General features: G+C 37.6%; 1 protein-coding gene across 1 annotated transcript; it reads left to right on the top strand.

Annotated features, from left to right (window-relative positions):
- The first annotated feature begins 688 nt into the window (after nucleotides 1-688).
- Nucleotides 689-12,876, top strand: LOC103625663 (cytosolic beta-glucosidase-like). The gene is given in 7 exon segments (XM_008645125.1): nucleotides 689-709; nucleotides 2,103-2,175; nucleotides 6,657-6,884; nucleotides 7,461-7,483; nucleotides 10,869-10,908; nucleotides 11,858-11,976; nucleotides 12,763-12,876. Coding segments are annotated over 7 exon segments (618 nt in total).
- The last annotated feature ends 572 nt before the right edge of the window (nucleotides 12,877-13,448 follow it).

Here is a 13,448-nt window from a genome sequence, read left to right as displayed (position 1 = left end):
AATACAACCAGAAGTGGGATCACAAATGTAGAAACTGGGTTGCCAGAAAAATCTGAGCTTCGTTGCTATAAGCGCAGCTTCTCTGAGTTTTGAAGCCCTGCATCTTTCAGTATCTGCCTACTTATCTGACAAAACCTGGTATCTCATTACTGTGAATCTGTCTTAACCTCTGAGGCATATTTTGTTCACTCTCCCCCAGACTGCTTATGGAATATTTTCCTCCTACTCAATCTCTCCCAAAACCCGTCTCTGTTGATTCCTGATACGGAATCTGCAGTGACACTTTTTAGCCTTGTTTTTATGCTTAAGCATTTTTATAAAACTTTTTTATTGTTAGTATCTCCTGTCTGCCCCTCCCCCTGAGTTACATATTTATTATATTTCCTGTGAAATTAAATTGTATTATTCTCAGAGAAAATATTTAATGTTACTTACATTTTCAAAGATGCCTACCAGTAATATTTAATGACGTAAAAAATAAGCATTATTATTCTGGTTCATTAATACTTATTAATCTTAATTTAAGGTGGCCCTGATGAGTTTGACTGTTAACTGTCCTTAACTTGCAGATGAAAGCCTGAGGATGCTGTTTGAACAAGAGAACATTGACTAGTTGATTTTATCGATTTTTGTTCATCTGTATAATACACATGAAGGATATGTATGTTTGCCTAGACCATGTGTCAGCATGCGTTTTGGGAACAAATTAGTATGTTGTGCCCCATTTTCCCCTTCGTTCCTTTGTATTCAAGGGGCTTTTACCTTTCCTCTAAAAGACACTTGAGGAAATACATGCCTGCTGTGAAAGCCTGATTTATTTTGCATTGCAGCTGCACTGTCTGGTTCTGCAATATTCGTTTTGGAATTAAATCAGCTTCCCTGCATCTCTACAAAGGAATTTTTTTTTTTTCTAAGAAGTTGATTCTTTTATTGTGTGCATTCTTGGCAAAAGTATGTGCATTGACTGTGTTAGTGGATTTCCTATGTATATTAAGGTTTCTTATTCTCATTATCAAAGAAAATGTCAGTTACATGTATAATGCTTTGCAGAAGTAGGTCCTCACCCAGAAACCTTTCAAAATCAAGAGAGTAGAGTGTAAGTGGAGTAAAGAAGAAGAATAGTGGTCATATATTACAGCAGTCCAATACGTGCAGATACGGACCTCAGCAAAAACAGTGTGGATGTAATGTTATAATAAAGGGGGACAAACACCAGTAAGTGAAAAAAGAAAAAAAATTGCAGTAGTGCCATCTAGTGTGCCAGGTGTTGCGGTTTTCTGGAAAGGGACAGTAAACTACTTTCAACCCATCCCACTTTTTACGTGACTCTCCTGCTGCTGCTTCCTTTTCAGTTTGCTGACAGGAGAGCAGTAACAACATTGACAGAAGGTAGAGGAAGAGACCTGAGGGCTGTTTTGCAGATGCTGATTCTGGCACACATGCCATAAGGTTGTCATTGCTGCTTTAAAAAAATGAGCGTCCACGGGGTTTTAAAGAAGGAGAAAGATAGCTGTTCTGTCTGTACTCTCATACAAATCTTGCTCTTCTACTCATTGGTTTCCACTGCAAAACATGTAATGGCTAAAATATCCTTTTTCAGCTACTGCAGGCAAGTTTTCCTGGTGTTGGAAGAGAAAAAAAAAAAAAAGAAGAGGGGCTGCTGGTTTTTGAAGCTTACTGGAAGAGGTGGAAATTATTTTTTGCCTGGTGGCTAAAGGAATTATGTTGGATTAAGGGTCCACAAAGTTCTCTGTATGAGAGATAGGAGATGAGAGGCAAGTGAAGGGAAAGATGGATCTGTTCTGTGTTTTAATTCTTTGTACTAGGAGGAGCCCTTTTACCATGACCACCCTAGGCTTTTCCACTGCTGCCTTTTCCACTTTCACTGGTAGCTGACTGAACCTCTCTGCTTTAATCCTGAGATATGCAAAGTGCATGGCTTACCCTCCAGTGTGTGAAGCTGCACAGGGTTTATTTTTGTCTTCCACATAGAATCTGCTTGTAACAAGTGGAAGAGTGATCAAGCCAGGAAGTGTTGACTGCAAATGAAGCCGACATCTCCACAACACACATAATGCTGTGTATTCACCTGTCCTCTGCAGCCGGTGCTGGAGGATATTGCTTTTCCAGTTGGATTTGCTTGGGGTGCAGCTACAGCAGCATATCAAATTGAAGGTGTCAATTTTTAACTATCAAAGCATTAAGGAAGTTTTAAGTGAACAAAAATCTGGATGCAGGAGTGTTTGATCTTTGCCTTGTTGTGTAGACATTATATCTGATGCAAATCCATGTAGCACTTACGTCTAAACACTTGACTTGAGGAGTAAGAAGAGGGTAAAAGATGATTCAAATCTCAGACATACGGCTAGGTAATGGAAATGGAGCTAGTTATTGGGGGCGGGGGCGTGGGGAGGAAGCAAGTATAAGTATATATATATAAGATATAAGTAATTTTTTCATCTACTTCTTGTGTATATCCTTTCTGTAGAGCTAGTTCAGGTAAATTGCTATTGGCTATTTTGAAACTGGATGGGACAACTACCTCATCAGACATTGGTACTCACAAGAAGTCTTCAGGTAGGAACTCGTCTCCAAAGATTATGAAGAACAATGAACTGAGAGGTTAACAGTTGGACTTCTGGAGGCTGTCCCCCAGGGAAATGTGTCGTGTTCCCAGCTGAATAGAGGGACTGATGAAGGGATTTGCCCAGCATGGTATGAAAATATGTTGCAGATTAGGGGATGTAAACACATAAACATAGGGACACCTACAGCCATAACCCCTCCAAATTTTATCCTTTCATAAACGTGTCTTTACAAACCTTCAAAATACACATGTACCTGATTTTCTCATATTATACCCTGCAGCATACAGGCACTTAACTCCCATTGATTTCAGTACCTAAATGGGAGTTGTAGATCCTAAATTGTCTTTGAGGATGTAGCCTTTAGTTCTTGGTTATTGCTGAAATTGAGAGTACTTGCCCATGCTCGGTACCTTTTAATGAGCTCAGTTCACTTCACCTAATAGACTCCACAGCTCGCAGTTCCCAGGGAATCAATATTCTGGGCCAGATTCTAACTCGAGTCCTGCAATGCACATAGCTCTTCTAACTAATTTTTAAAATGTGAGTTGTGTGTGCATATAGAATGGCATTATAATTTCCTGCCTTTTGAGTGGCTAGATGTGCAACTTTAATGTTCTCTTAATGTATTTTTAATGAACTTTCTTATGGCTTCTGAGTGGGAAAAACATAAAAAAAAAAATCTATAATATGGTCTAGACACTACTCAAATGACCCTTTTCCTGCAGAAGTAAGAAACTCAACAGGGAATTCCTTCTCCTGAAAGCTTCAGAGGCTGTGCAGCTTCTGACTTAGAGGCAGCATGATTGAAGCAATAGTTCTTGTAGAGTCCAAACTCAGTTGCTGTGCATATCACAAGATACACAGTAGAAGAGGAACAAGCTGACAGGCTACTTTATTTTTTACTGTCAGCTATGTATTTATGCACAGCACAACCTTCTCCACTCTGTATATTTCAAAGCGCTAAAAAATCATACCAATTGTACTCTGCATGCTCAAAGTGCAGATTTCAAAGGTTCATGACTCAGTCAAATCAAAATCAATTTTGCACCAGAACATTCAAAAGCACTTCTTCTTACTGAGGGCCATTTCTATGCTAAATTTCAACTCTCTGCATTTGAAAATTACAGCTGAAAGTGGAAAAGTCCTGACTACTTAAGGCTACAGAAAACATCTTGAAGAGATTTTTTTTTTTTTAATAGAAAATGATGAAAATTCAGTTAGCCAGAATGCGCTGTTTTTTCAAGTACTACTCTTGACTCTTTTGACTGAGCTTCAATCTTAATATTCTCAGGTCTGAAAAGAGAACTGTGTTCCGGATTCTCCTGCTTTCTGCATTTAGATCTGTCTTTCCTGTAAGTTTACCTAGTGTGACACCTGGATCATTGTCAAAATATACTATTCTTTCTCTAATTCTGTACTCTGCTTTTTTTTTTTTTTTTTTGGGGGGGGGGCAGGGAGAGAAGTTGGAAAAAAAAATCTTGTAATGGTAAAAGTGGTTTCCTTCACTTCTTTCATATGCCAAATAGTGGAACTGCATTAATTCAAACAAAATTACACTTTTTGGTCAGAGACCAGGTCAAGAAAATTTCACTCCGGAAGGTTAAAGGATGGCTGAATTAGAGGAAAATGTACTTGTAAAAGTACATAAAAGCTTAAAAATACTCTGATCAGTAATATTCATGCTTTAGTAGCTTCACTAGTTGGAAAAGCATTACATTTCTTTCTGTTGTAATAATTACACAGAATGGGGAACATATATCACAATAATTTATATTATTCATTCAATGGCATGTCATGTGCTGATTTGGTATCCAATTCACACCTAAGCATTTTAAATGTAAAATCAGTTCCTCATCACTGTTCTTTCCTGGCCCCAAAGCTCCCTGAAACTCCAGTTATGCCTACACTGTGGAGTGCTTTGTAGCATGGAAGTTTCTGAGCAAGCTTAGAGGTGCAAGCTTGGTTCAATGAAGAAGAGCAGAGCTCTCTGCAAACTAATTGTGGCTCAGTAGGATGTGTTAGTATGTAGAGCTTTCTGTTGCCTTGCTGCATTCCTTCCTACACTTTATCAGGTAGCTCAGATGCTCGATGCTGTACAGAGAAGTCTCTTTAAACAGTGTGAGGAATGCTTGAAAGTGAAAAGTCTGTTTGCTGCAGCCCTGCTCAGGGCTTTACAGTGGCTAATGACCACGGGAGTAGTACTGTTATACTCTGCTGAAAAGCAAATGCTTCCCCTCCTCCGTCCCACTTCCTTTGTTGGAGGAAGGCAGACAAAAAAGAGGGATCATTCAGCCTCTGCTCTAGATGACCATTCTTAACCGCAAGTGTGCTAACGGCCTGTTATGGCAGCTTTTTCTTCCCTTCACTCCAACAGAACTGAAAAAAGAGCTGTATCAAACCAATATGGTGCAGGAAGCCTGCTCTTAAAGGCTTCGAAATTCTAGGTACCATCAAAGAATTACTGTTATTTGTTATTTCCTGCACTTCTCTCAGATGACTATTTGTTTCAGCAGTCATGTTTGAAATTTGAAGCAGGATATAGAAAACTTGTAGTATTGTATTTTTCTGAGGAGCATACAGACAGAGCACCAAGTCTATGATAAAATCCAAGATTAATAAAAAATCAAACTGTCTGGATCTAAAATTTGACCTACTTTGAAGGTTGTCCCATGTAAAATTTAATTTACTGACCAACCAAATGTAGATGTATGTGTGCTGCAATAAAATTCTGTAAAGACCATGAAATGTGACAATGATCTTTGAAAAGCTAGGTTATAGAAGTGATATTACAGATTTTAGTAATGCTTTAAATTAAGTGTCTTCAATATGCTTAACCTTGCATTAAACTTAGATTTAATAAGACAGATGTATATTAAGTACTGAATATACTTAAGGGAGCAATCTTGCGTTGGCAGGGGATGGACTCAATGACCTCCTAATAGTTCTCCCCCATCTCTAATTTCTATGATACTAATTGATTATTAAAACACTTTTATTGAGGATTTATATGTAGCTATTATATAGTTATTAATCTTATAACCCAACTGATATTTAATTTATACATAATTTTAACACACAATGTCCTTTTAGTTTTTAAAGAAAAACCCTGGAACAGTGCGTTCACTGGGACTCTGAAAAATCTTGGTGGTAAATGAGGTTGGCCATTTTGAGGTTAATTGCAATTTTATGATTAAATCACACTTTACAGGGATTTACAGAGGGAAATAAGTTTACAGAGCTCTCCACATGAAAAATGTAATGTTTGCCTCAGCTACAGCATTGCTCAGGAAAGACAAAAAAATTGTAATGAAGAAAGGTGCATTTATTCGAATCAAATATTATATGTTGTTAGATCTCAGACAACAGCTAAATTTTGCATATTTTAATGATAATCTGTGTATCTCAGTTTTAGAATTGTGAAGAAATATCTCAAAACTCTGAAAGTTTGGGGGAAATGGTGCAGTGCTTTTGAACGCTCAAAATTAATTTCTGTGAATTTCTGGCTAAACAAAAAGCAGAAGTTTTGTAGAGCTGTGTTATTAATTCAGCTTGTATATGTCTAGGGCCATGGCTCATAATGGCATTCCTTTCTTTTTAACCAACTGTCAAGATTTTCAAAGGACATACTGAAAGCCGTAAGTGCCTATTTGTTGGATGTATTTCTCATACCCTAAAGGCTTTCTTTGATATGGACTGATCTTTTATGGATGGAGGTTGCATTAGAAAATGCCCTTTGTGAAAACCTGTAATATCCCAAGAGTGGCAAACATCTGATTTTTGGCTAAGGAAGTATGAAGAGTGTTAGAAGTCTGGATATTTTTAAAAACAGGATTTTCAAATAATTAGCAGCAAGTAAAAATATGAATAAATGCAAAACCTAATGCAAATGTATATTAATGCTTGAAAGTTCCTAGTTACTTTAGATACTATAAGGAGTGGGTAGAGAATACTTCTCAATTTGCCCATAGGGTTTTCAGGGATTTGCACCTATTTTGTGATAAATATTTACTTGCAACATATGTCTTTTGATGTCAAAAGTGTAACGACCAAGTTTTGTTTTTCAAGCAGAAGGCTGGAATGCAGATGGAAAGGGCCCTAATGTCTGGGACATATTCACCCATCAGGGAGGAGATCGAGTTTTCAAGAACCAGACTGGTGATGTAGCTTGTGGCAGCTACACTCTGTGGGAGGAAGATTTGAAATGTATCAAACAGCTTGGATTGACTCATTATTGCTTTTCTCTTTCCTGGTCACGTCTGTTACCTGATGGGACGACAGGTTTCATCAACCAGAAAGGCAATTGTTTCTTAAAAATAGAAGGTTGCAGCTTTAATTCAAGGTTATTGCTGCAGTCTGGCATAATTAATCCAGTATGCTATTCTGCAGCGTTGCTTTGAAATTGCAACTTTTTTTCAGAGTAATTATGGGATGATTTTTTATAGGTTTGCAACAACTTACTAATTAATATTCTAGATCCCCTTGGATAGCACAATCTTTTGGGATAGGATTATTACTATGTTTCCTATGTATCTTTTTGCTTACTCCAGTTTTTTTAATTGTAACTCTAAATCATTTTGCTTCATCAGAATGTTTATACTTACAGGAATCCTAGCCATGAGAATATTTTTGGACAGCTTACAACAGACAAGTTATCTCATTTGGCAAAGTGAATTTAGATAGCTTATCAGTATACTCCAATGTGCTGAACTTCACATTGACTATTTTGCACTAAGGGACATACTTTTCCCAGACATTTTTCTGTAGCATATTAGAGAGGATTCTTCAGACTGATAGGAGCTATGCTTAGTTCTCTGGCAAATAGAAGCTCTGAAGAGTTTTCACAGTCTCAGCAGGCAGTATATATGTGTAAAGGGATACAGCACATAAATAAGCTGGTCAGATTGCTAGAACTCAGATATAAAATTTGTTTCACTTCTGATTAATTTATTTTAATTCCATTGGTGTGGACTTGGTGAGATTAAGGTCACTCACTAGGAAAAGACAGGAAAGGACAGTTATGCCTACAGAACAAAGGGAATGGAAGAAAGAAGAAACAGAGAATTGTGAAGAATAAAAGCAACTGAAGCTGAATCAGAAACAATGGGAGAATCAAAGTAGTTGGCTGAGATCTCTTGTATGCTGGGAGGATAATGTTCCAAGGAGAAAAAAAGCAAAGTATATTTGAATGAACCTCTAAATCTCAATTCTGCTTCCTACTCTTATGCATCTCAGTTCTACCAAGAAGATAGATATCTTTATACTTCTAGGGCAGTACTTGCCTTGGCAATTCCTTTCTTCTGGTTTGAAGATTGCAACGATGGAAGGCTACGAAGGGTAGGACTCTTTAGAAAATACTATTCAGGTTATCCTTATCTGTACTAGGATGGTTCCAGCAGAAGCAATCTTTTTCTGCAGAATTTTGGTCATATAGAGCTTGGCTATTCAGTAGACAGCAGCCCATCCTCTGCATCCTGCAGATTAAGGTTTTCACCAGAGAGTGGAGGAGCCTTTGTTGCAAGAGTTCAGAAAGGGGGGCTGGTAAATCTGCTGTAAACAGACCAACCAGCCATTTTTCCCTGCAGAGCATGCCAGATACATGTGCCAGTATCCCAGAGAGGCTTGAATTGAAGCTTTTTCTTTGCCACCAAAATTTACAATACGTGGCCCACTTTCACTGGCACAGCTTGTCTTTCCCTTGGAATGCTTTTTGTGGTGTGTTGAATTTAAATTTGGCTTAGTCGTTGTGGTTTCTTTCCTGTACTGATATTCCTTCAGCTGGGGCTGCAGGCACTGTAAAACCCCAGTGAGCTGCCTACCGTATGGGCTTTGTTATTTAGTTGTCAGAGTGGGAAATAGCAAGCAGACATTCTGAACGTACTTGGTAAGGAAAGCTAACATTATGACAAAACTCAGCTGTAATTTCAGAAAATGTTCACTTGATCCCCAGTATAAGCAGTTGCCTGATTAATATTATGAACTTTACATTTAACGAAAGGGCATTGGCAGAACTCCAAGTAGGCCAGCTTTCATTAGGCAGGAGTTCACTTCTCCTGTGCAGTGATCTGTTGAAGCAATTGTAACTGCATAGCATGGAAAGGCCATCATCTTCTATATAAACATTTTTGCAAAGAGCATGTGAAGAATTAGAAAGCTTAAAGCAATGTCCTTTCAAATAAAATCATTCACACCAACTGATTCACTACCAATTTCACACCTAAGATGTAGGACATTTGAAAACCTTTAAAACCATTCTGTTTCTAACTTGCTGGAGGTAGGGTCTTTTAAAGCAGTGATGTTGTAGATGTATTGTTCCTGAGATGTGTCAGGTTTTAGCTTAAAGCTTACACTAAGTTTTTAAAGTACTTTTGTACAATTATTTTTACCCTAGAAGGTGCCCTGAGCAGAAAAAGTGAGCTGCTAAACATGAGGTGTCAGTGCAGAAGAATACAGAAGGGGTAGACATGGGGATATTGAGTCTGTGAGAATTTGATGTTATGTCTCACTTCAGCATGAAGGTAGGGAATCAGCATGGGGAGAGAAGATGACAGAAAGGAGAAAAGAACAATCCTTCATTTTCTAGTAATAAACTGCTCCTTAATATCTGGAATCCCAAAATTTTGGGTTATCTCCACAAAACCCGTCCTCATTTCCTCAGAAGAATGTTTTCTTCTGTATTTCTGCTTCTACCTGACTTGCAGATACAACCAGAGAAGCTAAGTCAGCCTACTTTGGAAGGTATGAGACAACCTGGAAATTTGACTTGACATTCACATCTTTCATGAATGCAGTTCCATTTCTCTTCATTTCCTAACAAAAGGCATAAATCTTTTCCAATATAGGTGTTTAATTCAGATGTAAAAAATAAATGATACCTGGTTGCACTTAAATGTTATAAATTGTACTATATAATTTATAATCTGAAAATTAGAATGAGAAATGCTAGTGTCTTCTAGGTAGGGATTACTCTTAATATGAGAGGACAGGATCCTGTAGCAGCAAAGGATCTCTTTTCTCCCAGTTTAAGCTTTTGTAGTAAACCTTGTAGTCTCATCAGCAAAGGGTTAACACATACCGAGTCCCACTGAAGACAAATAGAAACCCATTCAAAAGTTAGAGTAACAAGATGTATTTGCTGCTAATTGCTATTGCAAACTAAGAATTTGCTTTTCAAAATTTAAGTCCTAGTATATTCCTTTCTCTTTTGTATGGGAGCATTCTCAGGCACAGGCACATATCTCCTTAGAATTAAATTTGTTTTTCTGGTGCTGCATTTGGAAGGAAAAGCAAACTACATGTGAGATATTGAGTCTTGCTGTGCTAAGGGATTTGTATGCACCTGTTTGTTTAGGAGAAGGCACTGTCTAAATTCGGGGTTCATAACTGATTGCTCCAGTAAATGTTGTCTTAAAGAGCTATTTGGCAGAAATCCCTAAAATCAGTCATTTGAAGTTGGGTTAAGTTGAAGTCTTATACTGTCCTTTTAAGAAGAAGGTAGTATGGAGTTCTGTGTTGGCATTTTCAAACATCAGTACACAGTAAGCTGAACCTGAAAATACCAAGGAATGTATAATAGAAGTATAGAACAAATCTCCTGCTTTGGATTAAACAAAATCTCTGCTTCAGAAACTGTTAAGAATAATGATCTAAGCCACACATGCTTCCTAAGCATACATTTTATTAACCTTTTCAATTTAGTCTTCCTCCTCCTTCCTTCTGCCGTGTTTTCACCTCCTGTAGACATTTCTCAGTTCTGTGTTTCAATACAGCAAGGCCTTGGGATAGATATTTCACAAGCACCTAGGTCTTACTAGGATATGTGGTAGTCTAAGATGCACAAACTTTTTATGAATTTTAGGTTTCTGAGGTTATTAAACACTTTGGTATGTTTAGCCCAAGCCTCTGAAGCAAAGGCTGACTGATTTCTACATTCCACCAGCATGAGAGAGAACTATTCCTGTCTGGAGCCTCTTAGCTTAACAAATAATAATTCAAGGCCACTGCTGGCCTTTTCCAATTACTGCACTAAACCAGATAGTTCAAGTAAAAGAGCAAGCTAATTGATACTCTTTGAACCAGAGCTTATGATGTGTATTTCAATATCTAGTGTTTTCAGAAGGTTTAAAAGCAATACAGTTGTGTTTGGATGTAAGCAAAACTAAAAATGCCTATTTGAGAGCTTAAAGTATCCTGATATTTAAACTTACAGTGACCTCTCAGCGGCATAAAAATAGTCCTTTAGGAAACATATTCATGTCAGCCACTGCTAAATCTGTACAGAAGGTGAATTCCTTTTAAGCCTCTAGAAATACATCCCCAGTACTGGCCAGCTTTAACAACACATCCCGGAAATTAAAGTTGATCTCTGTCTTAGCAAGAGGGGACAAGAAAGGTTAGAAGTCATAAGCTTTTAGACAGGTGAGCTAATTCCTTCTTGGAGTTAGAAGGACTGAGCAGTCTGCAGCAGTGGCAGTGTAAAAAGGTAAGAGATGGTTTCTTGGATAAACTATTGTCAAGCCATTCAGGTTGGTGGCTAAAGAGACCAGTGCCTCAAATTCTATCTAAAATTTAGTAGAACCCAATGAAAAGCCTTAATATCATATAGATCTAATGAGTGAAATGTTGAATTCACACCATTGCAAAATGTTGAATACACTGACAGTATCTTTGTCCTGATGCTGGCACAGTGATGGAGAATGGAACATTCTAGAGGAAACAGCTAATCCAGCTAACCAAGTTCAAAACATAAAGATCAGCTTAGTTACCTTGCTGAGTGTGGCACTGAAATTTTTAAAAGACACAGTTCTCAAGGAGAGAAATGTTTTCATTAGAACAAATCCACCTGTAAGGCTCTCAAGCGTCAGGCTTTTTTCAACACGCTTGTATCTTGCACGTGCAGTCAGGCTGCCATTCAGGCATTTAAATGAAAGGATTATATTTTCATGTAACCAGCACCCATCAGAATGATGTTTTTCCTGGGGAGTTGCTGTCCACTGATCTATTTTGAAAATTTGCATCCTCATTTCATTTTATGTGCCTGGTTGGAAGATTTTGTGTGCTGAGCATTTTTGCCAACTCTGGGGTCTTGTAACAGTAGTCAGCAGGCACTTGAAAGAAAATATTTGCATCTCATAACAGAGAAAATGTGCAGTGAGGTTGCTTCAAGTGTTAAAATGTATCAAAATTATTATTAACCCTCTTTTGTTTCCTTTACTAGTTTCAGTGGTCAATTACTGCTGCAAAATCATTAACAACCTGGGAAATGGCATCCTTCTCCCTGTATCAGTTTGGTTTGCCTTAATCCTTAAAAACCAGAGGTGACTGGAGATCTGAAAAGATCATTGAGACCATTGATATTCATGTAAATTATTGCTTCAGTACATTTGGAGACTGAGTGATTATTACTAATGGGCCTTATGTTGTTGCTTTAGGTGGTTGTTAAAAAGGTACAGCCCCAGTACTGGTACCAGAGCTTACAAGGTAGCTTGTAATATGTAAAAAGCTTCTGCTAAACCCTGATGCAGTTGTGGTAACATTTGGAGAAAACACTGTGGACTTGTGTCTACAGCTGAGATTGATAGAACCTCTGTGAATTCTGCAGAAGGTTTTTGAGGAGCCCATCTGGGTGGCATAAGATATTGTACAAGATATAAATAAACAGGTCACCTTGGGATTTGTAATTTAAGTTTTTCATCCTGGCTTTTATGAGTAGGAGCCTTAGTGTTTTCCTATTACTTTTGTACTTGATATCTGTTTTACAATTTGAAATGACACACCAGTGTTATATCATCTTTTGAACTCCAGAAATTATCTTTCTGATGCCAGCAGTAAGGCTTTCCTGGCATACATCTACTCCTGGAAAGGAGACATGTGGTGTCTGCCAGTACCAAGGGGTTAAGGAGCAGTGACAATAAGCAGATGCTAATGCAGGAAAGATATTTTAGTCTTCTCATTAAAATAAGTCATTTCACTGTCTTCATGGATATTTGCACAGTTTTGCTTTTCCATTCTTAGTCATAAAAGGTCACTTCATAGAAAATTAAGTTAATAGGGTCAGTGCAATTTGATGAAAACTAGTTTTAGTTTGTAGCTTAGAAAAGATAGAGGGTAATGCATCTGATTTTATGGGCTTTCTTACATCTGTTCTGAATAAAACTTCTGCTCTCTCTTGTTCTAGGATACATATAATAACCCTATAATTTACATCACTGAGAATGGGTTTTCCCAAAGTGACCCTGCTCTACTTGATGGCAGTCAACGATGGGAGTATTTCAGACTGATTTTACAGTAAATTTTAAAAGTCAGCATTTAAAATTATGAAAGATCAATTGTGCAAACTTAATATAATTTTACTCTGTGCTTATTTGCATTCAGCAATGATCAATGATTCTTGAAGCTAAAATTTATGTAAATCAGAGTAAGGTGATGAGATTAGAAAAAAATGTTTAACTGAAAGGAAAGGAAGTAGTTTTAATCTTGGTGTGGAAACAAAAGAAAAGGTGCTCCATATATATGTTATTTCTAAATTTGTTTTGTAAGGTCACAGTTATTCATTGAGCAGAGCAACCACGTTAAAAAGTGCTTATCATTCGTACTTCTCATTGTGCAGGATGTGAAGTTGAGTGCACCTAGAAACCTGACAATTGCATCTCATAATATCCTTACAGAATACAACCTCCCCCACACAGTGAGGTCTGTGTAACAACTAATTCCTGTACACGGCCATTAAGTCATTAGAACTCAGTGTCTGCCTTTGTGTCAAGGTGGTCAAAAGTGTTCAGCACTGGCAAAGATCTGTTTTTATGCTTTACCTATAGTTTTTGTATCGGTCCAATTTCCAATGTTCTGGAAATTCCTTCCTTA

Source organism: Corvus brachyrhynchos, unplaced genomic scaffold (assembly GCF_000691975.1).
Source record: "Corvus brachyrhynchos isolate BGI_N302 unplaced genomic scaffold, ASM69197v1 scaffold80, whole genome shotgun sequence".
Taxonomy (NCBI): domain Eukaryota; kingdom Metazoa; phylum Chordata; class Aves; order Passeriformes; family Corvidae; genus Corvus; species Corvus brachyrhynchos.
This window is presented reverse-complemented; position numbering and strand designations above follow the sequence as displayed.